This window comes from Dipodomys spectabilis, unplaced genomic scaffold (assembly GCF_019054845.1).
Source record: "Dipodomys spectabilis isolate Male_0828 unplaced genomic scaffold, ASM1905484v1 ptg000050l, whole genome shotgun sequence".
In the NCBI taxonomy this organism is placed as follows: Eukaryota; Metazoa; Chordata; class Mammalia; order Rodentia; family Heteromyidae; genus Dipodomys; species Dipodomys spectabilis.
Genome location: NW_024870727.1, coordinates 11,256,814 through 11,278,348, shown reverse-complemented (window position 1 = coordinate 11,278,348; position 21,535 = coordinate 11,256,814). Strand labels below are relative to the sequence as shown.

Here is a 21,535-nt window from a genome sequence, read left to right as displayed (position 1 = left end):
TTCCAGTTCACACTCAGTGTACCCCTAACTAACTATGCAAGTTTGAAAAAATTATGTGGGGAATATCTTCTTCCATGGCATTATGGTGGTGGTTTTGGCATTAGGATTTGTTTTGTTTTTGCTCAGTTTAGTTTATGGGACTGATTCTTGCTATGGGGTTCAGGTTGGTCTCAAACTCACAATTCTCCTCCCAAGTGTTGGGATTACAGACCTGGACCACTTTACCCAGCCAACATCTTGTTTCATAGCGTTTACTTTCTTTGGTTTGTGTAGAAACAAAATTTTATTGCAAATACAGCCTTGCATTAAAAACTAGCAATCCTGGGCTGGGAAAGTGGATCAGTGGTAGAGCGCTTGCCTTGCATGCATGAGGCCCTGGGTTCGATTTCTCAGCACCACACAAGCAAAAAAAAAAAAAACAAACAAACCAGAAGTGGCGCTGTGGCTCAAGTGGTAGAGTGCTAGCCTTGAGCTGAAGAGCTGAGGGACAGCGCCCAGGCCCAGAGTTCAGCCCCCATAACCGGATCCAAAAAAAAAAAAACTAGCAATCCTGCACTCTGTAGAAGAGTTCCATTATTTCTCTTAAATTCACTAGGCAAGGAACTCGGACTGCAACAACAACTGACGGACTGCAACAACAACTGACGACCTACAGGGTGAGTACCCATCAGGGGACAGGGAATCCATCAAGGGAGACCAGAGCTGGAGGGAATCCCCAGACCCTGACCTAGACTCCCTACCCCAACACCCGGACCACAGGACCCACTAAAACTGGGAACTGTTCGAGAGCTCCACCAGCCGGTGGAGCACACTCTGCTGGCCAGGCCAGAGCAAGAGCGCCCCGGGAAGGGAGCTTAAATGCTCAAGCCAGGAACAGTGCCCCTGGGTCAAGACTACCAACAGTAGAAGAAATTTGAACTGTGTCCTCCAGGCTGCATAACCAAGGTGGTATACACATTAGCACAGGCCTAACGAGCGCGCTCCAGGCTGGGGCCGGAACCAGGCCAGGGGACCGGCGCCTGAACAAAGCAAAAAGGGTCAGAAGTGGGGCTGTGGCTCAAATGGTAGGGTGCCAGCCCTGAGCTGAAGAGCTGAGGGACAGCACCCAAACCTAGAGTTCAAGCCCACAACCAGCCCAAAACAAACAAACAAAAACACATCAGGAGCCCATAGCAGACTCCAGTATTTGGGAGAGTGCATCCAGAGCATCTGATCTTCCCAAGAGCACCCGCAGGAGCAAACACAAGCAGTCTAGGCTGCTCAACCCTTCCAAAGGCGGGAATTGCTACAGCAGAGAGCTGAGAATCCTAAGTGAATAGCAGCTGGAAATAGGCTCCCAACAGAATCCAGATCAGACACAGACTCTCTCTACCAATAGAGAATCAGCAACCAAGCAAAGACAGACACACCAAAACAAGATTGAAGAGCAGTCTCCTGAACCCCCATGCGAAAATCACAGAGAAAAATCACAAGGTTTACCACTACCCAGGACAGCAAGCTCACCTCAAAAGCCAGCAGCCACGCAGAGGAGAGCCCCAGTGGGAGCAAAGCAGGAATGGAAGACAAAAACTACATCCAAGGGTTGCTGGAGGCAATGACTCAAGAAATAAAGCGAGAAATGGATCAGAAATTGAAAGAGCACAAGGATGAACTATCAAAAGATATACAGGATATCAAACAAAAATTGGATGCAAAAATAGAAGCTGCACAAACCTCAGTAAGAAGTGAGATAAACGCCAAATTAGAGGTAATGCATACTGATATCACCTCATTGAGAGGTGAGATCAGTACTCTGAGAACCAACATTGAATCCATAAAGGGATCCATTTCCACCATGCAAACCACAATAGAAGCCACGGTCAACAGAGTGAATGAAATGGAAGGTAGAGTGTCAGATACAGAAGACAGAATACACCAACTGGACCAAAAAGTGACAGATATGGAAAAATCACTCAAATTAAACCAAAGGGAAATTCAAGAGCAAGCAGATAATGCTAAAAAATTTAACCTTCGCATAATCGGAGTGGACGAAGGTGAGGAATTCCAGAGCAAGGGAATGCAACACCTATTTAACAAGATAGTCAATGAAAATTTTCCCCACCTCAAAAACGACCATCTTAACTACATCACAAAAGCTTATCGAACACCCAACAAGCAAGATCCCAGGAGAAACACTTCTAGGCACATAATAGTAACAATGATGGATCTGAATAATAAGGAAACAATCCTGCATGCAGCAAAAATGAAGAAGGAGCTATACTACAACGGGAAAAAAATTAGAATCACTGCAGATCTCTCCACACAAACAATGAATGCAAGAAAAGCCTGGGAAAGCACCATACGAGCCCTGAGAGCCAATAACTGCCAACCCAGACTGATATACCCGGCAAAGCTAGCATTCACATTCGATGGAGAACTGAAAACTTTTAATAGCAAAGAAAAACTAAATGAATACATAAACATTAAGCCAGCATTACAAAGAATTCTAAGAGGGGGGACACAACCTGAAGAAAGCAACCAGGAACTGGGACCTGCCCCAAACAGGCATTACTCAAAGTCTAACTGAGCAAGCACAGGAGGAAAGGAAAGAAGAAAAACTTAGGAAAACGGAATGGCAGGGACAACAATGCATCTCTCTATACTTTCTCTTAATATAAATGGGCTGAATTCGCCAATTAAAAGAAAACGAACTGAGGACTGGATCAGAAAACAAGACCCATCCATCTGTTGCCTTCAGGAGACCCACCTCTCAGCCAAACATACAAACAAACTCAGAGTGAAGGGGTGGAAAAGGATCTACCAATCAAATTCCCCCAATAAGAAAGCAGGTGTAGCTATCCTGATATCTGACAAAATAAACTTTTCATTAAAATCAGTACAGAAAGACAAGGACGGACATTACATATTAATAAAGGGAACAATCCAAGAGGAGGATATAACCATCATCAACTTATATGCCCCAAATATCGGTGCACCCAGATATGTTAAACAAATGCTCTCAAACTTACAGAATAAAATAGATCCCAATACGATAATACTAGGAGACTTTAACACGCCACTCTCACCAAAGGACAGGTCTACCAACCAGAGGATTGGCAAAGAAGCTACCGAATTAAGTGAGGCCATACTTCAAGCGGAATTAACTGACATCTACCGAGTATTTCACCCTAAAACAACACAGTACACATTCTTCTCAGCAGCTCATGGAACTTTCTCCAAAATAGACCATATCATAGTTCATTCAAGGAACTTAAGCAAATACAAAGGGATCGACATAATCCCCTGTATCCTATCTGACCACAGTGGAATCAAGCTAGCTCTCAATAACAAAGCATACCGCAGAAATTTCTCTAATACATGGAAATTGAACAGCACACTCCTTAACAAGGCCTGGGTAACAGAAGAGATCAGAGAAGAAATAAAGCATTTCCTAGAACTCAATGAAAATGAAAACACCTCACAAAGAAACTTGTGGGACACAGCAAAAGCAGTCCTGAGGGGCAAATTTATTGCCCTCAGTGCCCACATCAAGAGAATGGAGACAGACCAAGTAAATAATCTCATGTTGCAACTAAAACAGCTAGAAAAACAAGAAAAAATGGGACCTAAAGCTACTAGACGAAGCCAGATAACCAAATTGAGAGCAGAGATTAACCAATTAGAAAATCAGAAAACCATAACCAAAATAAACCAAACAAAAAGCTGGTTCTTTGAAAAAATAAACAAAATTGATGGCCCGTTGGCAAGATTAATTAAAAAAAGAAGAGAGGAAACCCATATTAATAGGATTAGGGATGCCACGGGAAACATCACAACACGTACCCAAGATATCCAAACAATTCTAACAGACTACTTTCAAAAGCTATACTCTCTAAAGGAAGAAAATCTGGCGGAAATGGATGCATTTTTAGAGAAATACAAGTTACCCAAACTGAGCAAAGAAGAAGTTAACCAATTAAATAAGCCAATATCCTATAATGAGATACAGGAAGCTATCAAAAGTCTTCCAACAAAAAAAAGCCCAGGACCAGATGGATTCACAGCAGAATTCTATAAGACCTTTAAAGAAGAACTAATACCCATACTCCTCAAGCTCTTCAGAGAAACAGAGAAGGAGGGAGCTATCCCAAACTCATTCTACGAAGCCAATATCACACTCATCCCCAAACCAGGCAAAGACCCAACCAAAAAGGAGAATTACAGGCCAATCTCCTTGATGAACACAGATGCAAAGATCCTTAACAAGATTCTAGCTAACAGAATCCAGAAACACATAAAAAAAATAATACACTATGATCAGGTAGGCTTCATCCCAGAGACACAGGGATGGTTTAACATACGTAAGTCAATAAATGTAATCCAGCATATCAACAGAGCCAAGGTCAAGAATCACATGATTATCGCCACAGATGCAGAAAAGGCCTTTGATAAAATTCAACATTCATTCATGCTAAAAGCTCTGGAGAAAATAGGAATAGAAGGAACATTTCTAAAAACAATAAAAGCCATTTATGACAGACCAATAGCCAATATTATACTTAATGGGGAAAAGCTACAACCAATCCTCCTAAAAACAGGAACAAGGCAAGGATGTCCACTGTCTCCACTCCTCTTCAACATAGTCCTAGAACCCTTAGCCAGGGCAATAAGGCAAGAAAAAGACATTAAAGGGATCCGCATAGGGAAAGAAGAAGTGAAACTATCCCTTTTTGCAGACGACATGATACTATACCTCCACGATCCCAAAAACTCCATCCCCAAACTTTTAGAAATCATAAGTCACTTCGGCAAAATAGCAGGATACAAAATAAACCCACAAAAATCAGTTGCCTTCCTATACACTGATAACGCACAGGAAGAGAGGGAAATAAAGGGAGCAACCCCATTCACAATAACCTCCCAAAAAATAAAATATTTAGGAATTAACCTAACCAAAGATGTAAAAGAACTATTTAATGAGAACTATAAAAAGTTAAAGAAAGAAATTGCAGAAGACACTAGGAAATGGAAAGACCTCCCATGCTCCTGGATAGGCCGACTTAATATAGTAAAGATGGTGATACTTCCAAAATTAATATACAAATTCAATGCAATTCCTATTAAAATCCCAATGACGTACATCACTGAAATACAGAAAACAGTCCAAAAATTTATATGGAACAACAAAAGACCTAGAATAGCCAAAACAATTCTAGGGGATAAAGACAATATGGGAGGGCTATCCATGCCGAACTTCAAACTCTACTACAGAGCTATAATCACAAAGACAGCATGGTACTGGCACAAAAACAGACCCGAAGACCAATGGAACAGAATAGAAGATCCAGATATAAATCCACAGGCCTACAGCCAGCTGATATTCGACAAAGGAGCCAAAGACATACAATGGAAGAAACACAGCCTCTTCAACCGCTGGTGCTGGGAAAACTGGGCAGCCACATGCAGAAAACTAAAAGTGGACCCCAGCCTATCACCATGCACCAACATCAACTCAAAATGGATTAAAGACCTTAACATTAAACCTGAATCTCTGAAACTACTGCAGGACAGAGTAGGAGAGACACTTGAACTAATAGGCACAGGAAGGAACTTCCTGAACAGAGTCCCAGGGTCACAACAAGTTGGAGAGAGACTCGACAAATGGGACTACCTTAAAATAAAAAGCTTCTGCACAGCTAAATCTATCGCAACTAAGCTAGAAAGACAACCAACTAATTGGGAAAAAATATTTACCAGCAATATATCAGACAAGGGGTTAACATCCTGTATATACAGGGAACTCAAGAAACTAATCCCTCCCAAACCTAACAAACCAATTACTAAATGGGCAAGGGAACTAAAGAGGGACTTCTCAAATGAAGAAATAAAAATGGCAAAGAAACACATGAGGAAATGTTCATCATCCCTGGTGGTGAAGGAAATGCAAATAAAGACAACCCTGAGATACCACCTTACCCCAGTCAGAATGTCCCACATCCACAAATCAGCCAACGACAAATGCTGGAGGGGATGTGGAGAAAGAGGAACCCTATTACACTGCTGGTGGGAATGTACACTTATACAACCACTTTGGAAAGCAGTCTGGAGGGTCCTTAGAAAGCTAAAGATTGACCTCCCTTACGACCCAGTCATACCACTTCTAGGCATCTACCCTGAACAACAGGAACCAATATACAAGGACACGTGCACCTCCATGTTTATTGCAGCACTGTTCGCAATAGCTAGGATATGGAAACAACCTAGGTGCCCCACCACAGATGAATGGATCCAAAAATTGTGGTATCTATACACAATGGAATATTATGCAGCCATTAGAAATGACAAAATAATGGCATTTGCAGGGAAATGGATGGAGCTAGAAGGAATCATGTTGAGCGAGGTAAGCCAAGAACGAAGAGACAAACAGTACATGGTCTCCCTCATAAGTGGATGCTAAATCCAAAAGGTTAGTGATACGACAAAACTAACAGGACTTAAGAAACAAAGAACTCCCGCTCATCTGGTTGAACCACTACTAAATATCCTCATGCTGCTGATCACAAATATGGTATATAACATGTGAACACTGTTATATATTACAGACTGTGGTAGACAATTTGCTCCAGGGAAGTTAGAATGAACTTGTGACTTTGAAATTATGTAATCATTTAATCACAATCAAAAAAAAAAAAAAAAAAAAGAACCTCGGGGAAGGGAGGGAGGGAGGGGATGGTAGGGGGAAAACAATGGAGGGGGTAACAATGTTCAAGAGGAAGTGTACTCATAACCTCACTCATGTAACTGTGACCCTCTGTATAGTAGCTTTACAATAAAAAAATAAAATAAAAAAATAAAAAATAAATAAATAAATAAATAAATAAATAAACTTTCAAAAAAAAAAAATTCACTAGGCAAATAAAGAAGAGAAAGCGATATGACTGCATAGCCAGAGAGGAATGCTTTGTTACAGCATTGCTGGAGACACAGTATCAATCCATTGGTTGCTGTGATTGTTGAAGAGAGTTGGGACTTGGAAATCTTAAATTAAAAATATATCCTTTCGAAGGATCAAGTTACATACTAAATTCACTCATTTACACATTTATGATTTTAATGTTTTATGAATCAGTTAAAAATAAACTTAAATTTGAAGTCTTTATAAACTTTCACTGTTTTTAAATTTTATATCAGATGACTCATTCCTTGTTTTAAAAAAATGCTTTTCAAATGAGAGTGATAACTCACACTTGTAAACTCAGCTTTGCAAGAAGCAGAGATAGGAGATAAGAGTCTGGATAAAACATTAGGAAGATTCCCCATCTCAACCAATAAGCCAGGTATGGGGATACAAGGCTGTAATCTTACCTATGACAGAGGTAAAACTTGGAGGATTTACAGTGTAGACCAGTCAGGCAAAACCACAAAATTCTGTCTGAATAATAACTAAAGCTAAACGAGCTGGGGGTGTGGCTCAGGAAGTAAATAGTGAGGCAATAATGAGACCCAGAGTTTGGACAAAGATGTGGTCCACTGTTAGGACCAAAAATTCACTGCAAGCTGGGAAGAGCGGGGAAGGGCTGGGAAACAGCAGGGAAGCAAAGGAACTTCCATAGAGCAGAAAACTGGAAAATAAAGAATATGAGGCAGTCGCTCAAGTCTCCATGAAAATACAGGAAGGTACAGAGTGAGAGAAAATTAGAGTTCTAGAACTCAGCAGAATCACACGTTAAAATCCCATTCTGCTCAGGATCTATCTGACAACAGAGAAGTGGTATTGGAATACAATATTAATAATCTGAAAATAAGACTACTTATTGAACTTACCCTAACCTGGACAGAAATTAAATCCTTGAAATGGAAAATTCATATGGCTGAAATTTATTATGTTTTCCAGCAACAAATAACTTGAAGTAGAACTTAAGAGACAATCAGACCTTTCCAGGAAAGGTCTGATTTTTTTTTTTACCAACTTTTATTAATCAAAGATTTACTTAAAGTTACTCTCCTTTAACACATAAAAGGATAATAAAACCGAGCAGAGATCTAGACAAAGATAATTTATGATATATGCAACTTATTCTTCAACAGATAAATGATGTCAAATAAAACTAATGTGGATTCAGTATTTTAGCACTATAACAAAGATGACATAAAAATGACACAGAATGGTTCCAAACCAGTTAGAGTAAGATACCATCACATAGAAATGTAATAGCTTAGAAAAACTAACATTGTCAAACTTTCTTAAATCACTTGGAATCAAGAAAAAAAATGACATTGTTTAGGTCTAAATAATTATGCCTTTCTAACTTTATTGCAGCACTAAAAAAAATTCTACCTAAAGAGAACTCTTAAAATGAGCAAGGACAACAAGAAGGAAACACAGGAAAGTCACACCTGCAATTTTATTTCTGCTTGGAGCTTTGCTATCATGTAATTATGCCCATATTAATTATCTTATCAAGTCTCCCTGCTATTGTTTAAGGGCTGTATTTTCATGTATGGTGAATGCATTCAAATGAGTTAGATGCATTCAACAATTATTCATATCTGAGCTACACAAGGATCACTGTGCTTTCAGATCCAATGATTTGATTGACAGATTTTGAGACATAATGGAATTCCCTCCTAAGAGCCATCAAACCTTTTCATACTTGATTTTTAGATATAGTATTGGACTTGCAATCTTTACTAGACAATTCACATCCCACAGAATCAATGAGCATTAAAAGAGAGAGAGAGAGAGAGCAAAGGAAATTACTGTACAACTTGTCAAAGACCATGAAAAATCGTGAGAACTCCCAGGAAGCCCAGTGAAGGATGAAGGCTGAGCAGAGGAAGTTTCAGACACGTGCTTCAGCTGATGCTCCTCACCGTTCCTCTGCTATCTGCTGCTTGAACAGGGAGCCGGGCCATTTTTTAAGTCACGGTTGATTTTACAGAAGCCTTACAATATATGCATTAGACCACTCATGCACAACATAGCCTTAAGTTCACTAGTCCGTACTGTAAACTACAGGTCTTGTTGCCCAACAGATCCCCAGGCCTCAGTTACCTTTTCTTCTATATCTTATTTCTTGTAATTGCTTTTACTTTGATGTAGCATGCGTTAATGACACAGGGAAGTTTCATTGTGGTTATTTCTCTCATCTATACTGTGAACTTGGGACTTTCTCAAACATGTTTGGTAGGCTTCTGTCTGTCCATCTGTCTGTCTGTATTTAAGTCCCCTCCATCCTTCAGTATCCTTCAGTATCCTTCTACTTCTCTTCTCCAATTCTCTATTTCCTCAGACAGTGTGTCTCTTACATTCATATGCCATCACTATCATCATCTTCATCACCATCACCAGCAGCAGCAGCAGCAACATCGCTGTTTTAAGCCTTGGTCCCATACATGAGTGAGAACGTGCAGTATTTGGCTTTTTCCAGTGCTATTTGTCTTGCTCAATATAATGGTTTCCAGTTCTATTTTCCCGTGGATGATATAACTTGATTTTTCCTTCTAGCAGAGTAATAGTATGTGGTATCTGTGTACCACACCTTCTTTATCTGTCTACCAGCTGTTAAACACTTTGGCTGATTCTAGAATGCTGCCTGTGAACAGAACTGCCTCTGTCCCACGTTCAAGATCCACTGAGCCAGGCATCCCTCTTTCTTCCATAAAGCTATGTTACAGACCACAGCAAGTGGAGTTATATACCCATTCCTGCCTTATTTACTTCATTTAGCATGTCTCTTCTTGGTCCATGTTAAATGTTTCTAACACACACATACATACACATAAACATACATCTACACATAAATGCATACATCTATCTACATAGAACCATGTACACACATGTATACATATGGGGAAGTAAATCCATATGTTAATTGTCATAATTATGGTGATATCATGGGTACATTAATATGTCAAAATCTGTCTGGATGTAAACATCTGTGTTCTCTATTTCAATCATCCCTGCATAAAGCTATGAAAAAATATTCTAAACATTAAGCAAATATTTCCACTCATTCTTGGGGCAGATTGTCACCAACATAACTTTGCCTTCTAGGCTTTAAATGTGACACAAGAAGAGCGTTGAATTTCTACCACTCCTTTTCCCCTGACTAATAAAGTCTAATATATGCAGCTCCTGCCATGAGCAGAATAGTTTTTATATCAATTGTCATATAATCTGTTCTTCTCAACAGCCCTGCCAGGTTCTGAGCTTGCATATATCAGGTCAATCTGAAAGAAAAGCCTGGCTCTCCCTTTGAGTTGACCGGGGACAGCTGTACCTAAGGCTGACAACCAGCGACCCTGCCTCCTGTCTGCTGTTCCTGTGATACACTGCTCAGTCACTCAGGAGTTTGCCCTTTGTTCACGGTGCAATTAGATGTCCCCTGCCCCTTGTCCCTGACTCTGCCGGTTGTCTTCACTGCTTTCCCTGATCTCTCCATACTGACATCAAACATTCATCATCAGCTGTAACTGCAATGATTTGCATAGTACTTAAACTGTCTCACATTCAGACTCAAGACTCCTCCTCAAGACTACTTTCATTATTTCTCCAAGCAATCCACACGAAGACACACGACACCATTGGACATCAAGGAAGTGCAAACCATCAAAACCACAATGCAATGGTCTTTTCTATTCAAACATGGATTTGTTTGCACAAGTCCAGGTGCCGAGAACATAGCAATGCACAGGAATCAGTCCTTCTGAAAGGACTGAAATGCATCCGAAGATAGGACACAAGAGTGGTTAGTATCAGTGTAGTTCTAAAAATCCTTTTCCCAAGAAAGGAAAGCAGTGGACACCTGCCTTTAATACAAGGAAAAGAAGTTGTGCATATTTAAGAACTAAATTAAAAAGGACAATATCTAGTTAATACACATTTATATGATTCCATAATATAATACCAACTAATGTATGTAACTGGCAAGTCAATATGTTTTCTTCAGGCATTTGATAACCTGGAATAGAAAGCCATGTGCATTGATGGTCCTTTACAGGTGTCCAGGCCTTCCAAAAGTAATAATCTTGTCCATCACTTTGATGACTTTGAGCAAAACAACTGAGCATGCTCTACATCACCCTGCCCAAAGTCACCCTTTAAGGACTCAGAGTTTCTCATTACCCTCTGGACACCCAACAACCCTCTGGTTTTGAAACTGAGCTTCACTGCCAAGCATACAATGGCCAGTCAGAGGTGATTCCAAATTGAGGATGAGTGGATTTTATGGGGCTGTGTTATAATTTCTTATAATGCTTCCCTTCCCCCACAAAAAAAATATATGGAAACGTAACCCCCAATGTGAGACAGTAAGATGTGAGAGCAGGTGAGACATTAAGAGTTGATTAAGTCAGGAAGACAAGAGTATATGGATGGACTAATCCATTCATGGGTAAATCAATAGACTGATAGGTTCTCTTGACAGTAGATGACATAAATGCACATAAACAGATCACATAAATACAATGCATAATACATAACACATAACAAATACAATAGATCACATAAATTTGGCTCTGTCCCATATGTGTGTGTGTGTGTGTGTGTGTGTGTGTGTGTGTGTGTATTGCAAATCTCTTATTTTTTCTCTTATCTTTACAAAGGAGTTGCCAATTTACAAAGCAGTTTATAAATACAGTGCATCTTGATCAATGTCACGCGCTTTAACATTCTCAGCCCTACTCCTACCTCTTCCTCCTTTACTTTTCTTAATTTTGCAGCATCTTCAGTGAATTTCTAACTGTGTTCTCTCCCCTTCTCCCCTTCATTCATCTACCGTTTCCCCTCAAGGCCCCGCCCCCTTCTTATAAGTCCCAGTTTCCTGGTGTTGAATTTGTTGGGCTTTGACTTCATCTGTGTAAGGAATTACATCATTTGAGTTACCTCTAGAGTCTATCCTATTTCAGTTAATGCATGCTCTATCTCGTATTATAAGCCCCTTTCCTACTACACAATGTCCCAATGTCTGGCACCACCTCAAAGCTTGGCCGAGGTCCTGCCAGCCCCTCAACCTATCTTTAATAAGTGACAAAGCCTATGGCATTTAGTTAAGAGAACGAGAAAACAGACAAAGCCTACAGTAGGCTCTTCCTGGGATGAGCAACTTCAGAAGTAGCACTTCCCTGTGGGAAAGGCATGAAGGGGAGGGGGGAAGGAAGACTCCACAATAAGCCATGTGCAGGCATGGCCACACACACAGAGGGAGAGACAGGCAACACACTGAAGACCATCCAAGCAATTTTGAGAAAATCCAAACCTGAAAGTGGTGCTTTCTCCTCCATATCGAGATAGGGACAGTGTGCAGTAGAAAGCCATCATGTCCATTGTTGATTGTTAAACAGTAAACGACAAAAATAAGCTACTATAGACTTACGAAGCACACATGGTATTGTGACATTTACTGAGATTTCTTCTAGTCATTTGTTTTCCTGTATGTTCAGGCAAACGTTTATTCCCCAGCATATCCATGTTTCTACAGGTATATTTTTTTTGAGATACCAGAAAACATGGAATATTGACCTAGATATTTGCCTCTTCCAGATCTACCCATTTCACTATTGCTATTGTTTCCCTTTGGATCTTGAATGGTACTGGAATTTGACTTCTGGGCCTATGCTTGCTATGCAGGCACTGTATGAATTCTTCCATATAGCATCCCTTTTACTCTATTTTCTTCAGGTAGAGGCTCATACGTTTGCCCCAAGTCAGCCTTGGATCATCATCCTCATCTTTGGTTATCTGGGATTGCAGAAATGAACCACTATGCCTGGCTTACTTGTTGTGATTAGGTCTTGATAACTCTTTGTCTAGGCTAGCCTACTAAAGTATCTTCTTGTCAATTAATAAAAAATGCCTAGCATAATCTATTAATGATTTATTGAATCTAACTGCCTATGTACATGTCATACTTAATAGAATATCTCTTAGTTCTTCTCTCCATTCTTCTATTCTCTTTGGTACCCTGGTCTCTCCAGTCTGAATAGTTATGAAAAGGAAGTGGAAATATCTGACACATTGAAACCATACTTACGACCTGAAAACAACAGTTCCTTTTCAGCTTAAGTGAGGATGGTCTTTCTATACATAGAAATAGAATGTTCATATTTAGCCATTCCTTTTCACCTCGGCCTAACATGAGCATAATTAATTATTTACCAGAAGTCAAAGAAGGTAAAGACACTAGATGCTTGGAATCACCGCCATAAGTCCATCCTAAATCAAACTAAATGTCCTTTGAATTTAGTCAACATGGATATAGTAACAGCTTGCCTTCAAATTTTCAAAGATTCATCATTTAACTAAAACAAGACATGCCAGTACTTGTAAATCTACGACTGAGTGGTAGATTTACAGGACTTCAGAATGAGGAATGGAATTGTTTACAGCTGTCAAATACAGCTACATTTCCCAATAACCAGCAACTGCATCATACACTAGAAAAACAAAGTATAAAAGCCATTCGTCATTCATTTGAGCTCTAGGCCATATGGACTGGTGTCACTTGTCACCTGTCTGTCCTCGCTTTTCACATTAGGTAGGAATTCAGCAATCAACAATACCCATGACTTCCATAGCTATAAGATGATAGAAAGATTCAAGCACACTAACCCTGCATAAATGAAGTCTATGCAGCTCATCAACAACCAAGCGGCCGTCGAGTTCAACAATAACTCTCACATGTAGTCAAGGAGAAGGGGGAGAGTTGGGCAAAAGGAGAGAGAAGCAATAAGGTTACTGGGGGAAAAAAAGACATGGGGGAAAATGGCAGCGGGAAATTGAAGACCAGATTTGATGGCAAGGAATGGATGAGGTCCATAACAGGAGGGGAAAAAGGGATGAATCAGAACAATAACTATCATGGGAGAACTGCATAGCTATGCATAATGTCTGAGCTACTGGATACTTCTTTTAATAAGTGTTTTAATCACAAGTAATCAAAACAATAAATAGCAATAAATAATCTATTTACAAAGTCGGGAGGGAATATGGAAATCATTTTGAAGGGTTTCCATCAAAGGTATTTGTTTATGCCATTGTTATTACATGTAGTCAAGATCAACATTGTGGTATGACACAACTTCTAACAAAGAACAGGTGATACAACCAGCCTGACATATGACATACCCATTTATGATGCAATGATTACTATTGGCAAACATATAAATATGGCACAGGATATCACTATTTTTTCTTCCTTATAGAAAAAGCATCTGTAAGCCGGGCGCTGGTGGCTCACGCCTGTAATCCTAGCTACTGAGGAGGCTGAGATCTGAGGATCACAGTTCAAAGCCAGCCCGGGCAGGAGAGACCGTGAGACTCCTATCTCCAATAAACCACAGAAAACCAGAAGTGGCGCTGTAGCTCAAGTGGTAGAGCACTCGCCTTGAGCTGAAGAGCTGAGGGACAGTGCCCAGGCCCAGAGTTCAAGCCCCATGACCAACCAAAAAGAAAAAGCATCTGTATAAGCACAAAGAAACATGACTCAAACTTTAAAAACAAAAAAAAAAAGAGGATAATATAATCTTCTATGAACTGAATAAGCCTGGAGGAAATTCTTCTAGACAAACTAATTCGAATCATCCCAAAAGTCCTGCCTAATTTCAAACACAAGTGTGGAGTTTAACTATTAAATTTACAATTTTTAGAGGACCCATTTACTTGAATTACTTGGAAAGGATTTTTTTCCTTCAAAGTCCTTCATTCCTCAACTCTGTCAGCAGGTGAAATGCTGTGATATAGAAAGACAGCAATAGCGATACAATAGAATTGGTGTCCAGAATGGCATTTCTGTGTCAAACATCACAACTCCACCTCCTTAATGGCAAAGGCAGACTAAGGAATGCACCCAGTATATAAGCAGCAACTAACTTCAGCACCCACAGACTGGAGCGCAACGCAAAGGAGAAACACGAACCCTTAACCAACTCTAACCCCAACCCGAACTCTAAACCCAAACCTAACCCAGCTCTAACACTAACCCCACCCCAGCTCTAACTCCATCTCCAACCTCTGCCCTAATCCTAATCCCAAACCCAATCCCAACCTTAACCCCAACTCCCAATGCTAGCCTCAACACTTACTATTATTTAACTTAATGAACCCTTGTATTAGAAGCAGCCTAGCCACAATGCATGATTATTCAATATGCCTTTTAATTTCTACACATATGAAATCTATTCAAACTAACTTTTGCAAATAAATGTGTCTTCTACAATTTAAGATTCACTAGAAACTGAAATATCATTTTGCTATTTGTGGCTTAGCAGCCTTTCCTCCTCTGAAATCAAAACTGGAAAATGTGATGCTGGCAGCAGAACAAATGGGAAAAAAAAAGAAGAAAGAAGAGAAAAAAAGAAAATGATGAAGCTATTGATAGATTTGTTAGCTTGATTTTGGAGATAGCTTCACTACATACACAGATAGCAAAACAAGAGAATGTACATCATAAAGGAACACAATTAAGACCTGTCAATTATACTTTAGTAAAAATGGAGATGAGTCTCCAGATCTTTCTAAATGCTCTGTGCATAGGTGCTGCCCAGCACAAAGGAATTTGAATCAACAGCTGATTTTTAATTATAAAAAGTGGATTGTATTTTTAATATGTAAAATACTTTCCACTTCCTTTGATCCATGGTACGTTTTAGAATTTTATAAGAGCATGATCTGTAAGTTATGGTCCCATTCTAAGTTATAACAGGAAGTGCGTTTTCATTACGATACTAACGTGAGATAGAAAACCCTGAATGTTCTAAAGTATCCTCTGTGAGATTCAATCCATATGCTATCAACATGTGGCGAACAAGAAGCCATGGCATGTTAAAATCCAGAGTGTGGGGGTGGGGGAAGGAGGGAGAGTGGAAGAGAGGAGGGAGGGAAGGAGGGAGGGATAGAGAAGAGAACAGACAAGGGCCCTAGTCTTAGCTACCAAACAGCTACCATGTCTTATTCTGCTTTGTATCCCCTCACGAGCTCACATGGGGCTGAACTTCATTGAGTGGCAACTTAGACACAGGTGAATAAACCGTGAAGGAGAAAAGCCTCATACGGACTTCCAATAGGGTATCTGTAGTATTATTTTCTAAGTGGAGCATTTTCAGTTAAATCCTATATTGTGTATACACAAGCAACTAGACTCACTTTTTAAAGGGTTTTCTTTTTGTTCTTTGGGGGTTTAACTATTTTTTCTGTCTTTCCTTTCTTTCTTTCTTTCTTCCTTTCTTTCCTTCTTTCTTTCTTTCTTTCTTTCTTTTATACTAAGGATCAAACCAGAACGTGGCACTTACTACACAAGGGCTTTGCTACTGAGCTACATCCCAGCCCTAGACTCATTTTTCTGAAGATATATTTTCATATCTTGGGGTTCATTTCACTTAGCATCATCTTCTATGGTCAGATAACAACAATGCTCGACAAGAAATGTACTCATTGCTTTACTCTTGTAACTGTAACCCCTCTGTACAGCATCTTTACAATAAAATAATTCTTTTAAAAAGATATATTTTCTTTTTTTACTATATATTTTTATTGTAAAGATGCAATACAGAGGGGTTACAGTTACATGAGTAAGGTAGTGAATACATTTCCTATTGAGCATTGTTACCTCCTCCTTTGTTTTTCCCCTACCATCCCTTCCCATCCCACCTCCCCAACTCCTCCCTCCCCTACCCCACCAAAGTTGTAAAGTTCACTTTCAATATAAAAAAGGGTATATTTTCATTTTATAAGATCAGCTCATTTTAATCCCTTCAGGAAAGGAAGAGGTAGATTTGTATCTTATGCACCCTCTGTCATTTCTCCCTGAAAGCCAAACATACTGAAGGATGATTCTCAGTACCTGACCTCTGGTACATAAATTAGGTATGTTCGTGTGTGTGTGTGTGTGTGTGTGTGTGTGTGTGTGTGTGTGTGTGTGTGTGAAAGAGAGAGAGAGAGAGAGAGAGAGAGAGACTCTGTCATGGGGCTTGACCTCGGCCTGTGCTCTGTCCCTCAGCTCTTCAGCTCAGGGTGAGTTCTCTACCACTTGAGCCACAGAACCTCTTCTGGTTTTCTGGTGGTTAACTGGAAATAAGAGTCTCACCGCCTTTCCTGCCCAAGCTGACTTTTTTTCTGCTTATGTGGTGCTGAGGAATGGAACCCAGGGCCATGTGTGTGCAAGGCAAGCACTCTAACACTGAGCCATCTTCCCAGCCCTTTTTTTTAATACGTTTTTTATTGTAAAAAATACTGTACAGTGAGGTTACAGTTCCATGAGTAAGGTAATGAGTACATCTCCTATTGAGCATTGTTACCCCCCTCCTTTGTTTTTCCCCTACCATCCCTTCCCACCCCACCTCCCCAACTCCCCTCTCCCGCACTTAAATTGTAAAGTTTGTTTTTCAACATAGTGTCTTATACATCTCATTGTTACAATGGGTCAACCTATACCCTATTTAAGCATTTTGTGTTTTTTTTTTCCCTTCCCCTCCCAAAGCTAGAGAAGTATATATACAAGATGCAGGGCACTGACATCAAATACAGTGAAAACAGGGATTTTTTTTTTTGTTTCTTTGTATGTTCCTCCCCCACGCTGGCTTTGAATTGAGATCCTCAGATGTCAGCCTCCTGAGTAGCTAGGGTTACAGGTGTGAGCCACTGGTGTCCGGCTCAATCTCTCTCTCTCTCTCTCTCTCTCTCTCTCTCTCTCTCTCTCTCTCTCTCTCTCTCTCTCTTTGTGTGGGGTGGAGATCGTGGGACTTGAACTCTGGACCCAAGCGCTGTCCCTGAGCCTCTCTGTGCTCAAGACTAGTGCTCTACCACTTGAGCTACAGCGCCACTCCCTGTTTGATGTTTTATGATGACCCTGTTCTCAATATTTGTACTGAGAAGACTCGTGGCAATTGAAATCTACCAATGATCATTTTAAACCCCGCTGTGGTCATCTCCCTTAGTCTGGGTACAAGAATCCTTAACCCACTCTACAAAGGCTTCGTCCCTGCTTGACTTTATCTGCAAGACCTGGCGAGCAAGATCCCCCAAATATCCGCCTTTGTGAAGTCAGTGCCTGGCAGGAACTCCTGCCAGAAGGCACCCAGGAATACATGTTGAGTAAATTACTGAAAAGAAATGAATTAAATAGATGACAAATCAATGCATCACTAAATACAGCTGGTTACATAAATATCTCTGTATCTAACCGAAGCTATTGTTGAACAATCAGGATTTCCATTGGCCTGGCATTTAAAAGATTCGATTAGATTTAGAAAAACAGGCAAAACAAAGATGAATACATAGGAGTAAATAAAAGTTCCTAGAAGCAAAGTAGAAGCCTGTGAGCCTAACTCACTCCTCTAAGATGTCAAAATGTAATGACAAAGACAAAATTCTTTGCAATATACATGAAAGGAAACTGGAGATTTTACTAATAAACTAGGTAGAAATAATTTGTAAAATAAGTCATGTGTTCATTTAAAACCACAATAGAGAGGAAAATTGCCCAATTTTAAATGTCAAGTGTACAGGAAGAATGCAGAATCTAAAGACTCTAATCAAGCTAAAATGTTTTAGGACCTATATTAAAACAGTTTAAATAGCAAAATAAAACCTTGATTAGTGTTCAATTAAATAAGTTTAAGATATATGTCACTACTGTCTATACATAATAGAATTTTAGAAAAGAGTATAAATCATCTAGAATTCTCAATACTATTTTAAATGCCTTTACATTGAAATAAATTATAAATACACTGCAGTCAAGCCCTGTAGAAAGGCCTACCTGTAAAAGTGTTGTTCGGTGGAGCTTGAGTGCCCCCTTCTGGTGAATTTTAGCAAAGCAGCCTGTACAATAATCTTCACCACATTCAAGGCATACCTTAAAAGAATATGGTACATGAGTGTGAGTTTGAGAAAAGTTTAACTGCAATGTCATTGGTCTCATACTCGTATCACACACAGCTTACCTCCACGTCATCAGGATAAAGCGGCCACCCAAAAATAAGATTTCAACCTTTCAGGACAACTAATGTGTAAACTCTAATTACTTCCTTAAAATTAATGCAGTAGCTGCAAGATAGGTTCATATATGTATGTAGGGTTTCTAATTAAGATACAACACAACCCAATAGTTTCACACTTAACTTTTCGACCTGGTTTTAAAGAAGTAGCATGAATCATATTACTGATCAATTTATTTCATACAACAGTTCTTTCTAGTGACTTATTTATTGACTTATATGGGCATTTACACAACATAGTTCATTGTAAACAAAATATGTAGCCAGACACTTCTATGAAAGGTATCACTCATTGATTCTCACAATACAGTTTATAAAGTATTCTTTAAAAGGCTTGCAATGAATATACGGGGGGGGGGGGGGGGGGGGGAGAGAAAAAAACTGAAAGAACTATATCCCAATGCCCACAATGTTTTTAACTGCTACAATGACTTCCCAATTCTCTAGGATGTTAAAATGTAATTTTAAATGACACTGATGATTTTTTTTCAGGTGTAAGGTCTTCAAAAGTGAAATATACCTGTGGCTAATGCCATTCAAACATGACTGAAAGTAGAAGGAAAACAGACCAATTCTTTCCTTAATTACCTTAATTTTCTATCTTGTAGCAACCCCACTGCCAATATGATAAACAGCAGAGCAGTGGCGCAGGCCCCATATCTGAGAAAGTGTGCAGGCAAGCAAGCAGGAGATTCAAGCAGGAGGGTTTGGAGGGAGGGAGGGAGGGAGGGAGGGAGGGAGGGAGGGAGAGAGAGAGAGAGAGAGAGAGAGAGGTTCAGGAAGCCTTGACAAAGAGTTCGTGGTTCTGTGAGACCCAGTCTCAAATCCCTACGTGGCTTGGGATGAGAGGTGTACACCACCGTGCCCAACTCTAGCTTGAAATGAGGTCACAAGAACTTTCCTGCCTGGGCTGACCTCCAACCACCATTCTCCCCCTCTCAGTCTTCCAGGTGCCAGGAATTATAGTCATGAGTCACCTCCCCCAGAAAACCTTGTCTACTAATTTTACTTGTTTACTAATTTTACGCAGAAAGTCCCCCTGTGAAGACCTGGTCCCGTGCAATAGTTAGAAAAGTTTATCAAATATAAAATTATTGGGATGACCCATAAAGAGAATAAAGATGGAAGACATTTTATGTACTAAGATGAAACTAGCAAAGGTGAGTTAAACTAAAATAGCATTAGCCATATCCTGAACTTTTTTCCTTTCTCCCCACCCTCCTCCCCATTCTGGTCGTGGGGCTTCGATTCAAGGCCTGAGTGACAACGCTGGGCAGTTTTTGCTCAAGGCTAGTTCTCTGCTGCTTGAGGACAGCTCCGCTTCTGGCTTTGTAGTGTTTAATTGGAAATAAGAGTCTCCTGTTCCATCTGGCTTTGAACCTTGGTCCTTCAGATCTCAGCCTTCTGAGGAGCTAGGCTTGCAGGCATGAGCCTGCACCTGGCTTATCCTCAACTTTGAATGAATTGGGACTCTGTTGTAGAGGCTTCTACACATTCAATTTTACTTAGTCTTCACAACAGCCCTGTAAGGTTCGGATGAGTGAGTGCATCTCCATGTGCATTCAAGGTAAAAAAAAAAAAAAAAAAAAAGGAACACAGTGAATGAGAATCTGTCCACAATAATCCAAGCCAATGCAGTGATGCAGACAGAAGTTGAACCCGCCCCTCACTCCAACCTCAAGCTTTTAGCCACAAGATACATTAATAACCATTAACGCAGCCTCCGACTATTAATTATAGTACCAACCACTTACTGGAAAAACCTTGATAAAACCGGCTTAAAGTAAAATCTAATATTTCAAATAACTGAATGGCCTAATATTTATCAAACTCCTAATGCATACATCCAAAGTGATTAACTATACAAAACGGGATCTGTTACTTAACTAGAAGAAAAAGAAACGTCAACCCTCTGTGATCTCATTTCAAGAGCTACAGAGTCTCCAGCAAATCACCATATCATCATCCTAGTTGCATGATTCTAAGTGCAGCCTAAATTTAAAATCTCTAATTTCAAATATGGTAGTAGTATTACATTAATATAGATTTCCAAATGTGTTCTGCATCGTTTTACTTTAAGATAACTTCTCATTTGTCAGTGACTTTCTCGCATTTGGCCATTCCTATAGTAGAGTGTAATCTGAAATGCATTCCAGCATGTAATTCTAAGGCAAGTATTTGTTAACAGATCTTAAATGGAAGCAAACCAAGCATATCTTTGTAAGCTGGAAGATCAAAGCTAGAGTTGCAGAGTCAGCTTTCTTCTGTCTTTGGTTATACAAGCATATTTGGATTTCAATGGGGTTAAAATGCCTGCAAAATGGAAGCATCTTCTTAAGCAGCTTGTAACCCTGGCAGGAAAACACAAAAATCATTGATAAGGATGTGTCCCTCACAGGCAGACATCTTCAGGAACGGAGCTCAGAGCTCTGGGTTAACAGGCACCTTGCGCACCTCAGGAATTCCAGAGCGGTTCTACCATGCCTGCAAAACCCAGCTGAGTTTCAGTTTTCCATGTAGGCCAAATTAATCTATAGTCTCGCACTATTGCTTTCACTTT

At 39.9% G+C, this 21,535-nt stretch overlaps 1 protein-coding gene across 1 annotated transcript in view; it reads right to left on the bottom strand.

The window, feature by feature from the left end:
• Nucleotides 1-21,535, bottom strand: part of Zbbx (zinc finger B-box domain containing) — an 80,402-nt gene that overhangs the window by 42,941 nt on the left and 15,926 nt on the right. The window contains exon 6 of the mRNA XM_042678862.1: nucleotides 18,738-18,833. Coding sequence (XP_042534796.1) covers nucleotides 18,738-18,833 — 96 coding nt within the window. The remainder of the gene's footprint in view (nucleotides 1-18,737; nucleotides 18,834-21,535) is intronic.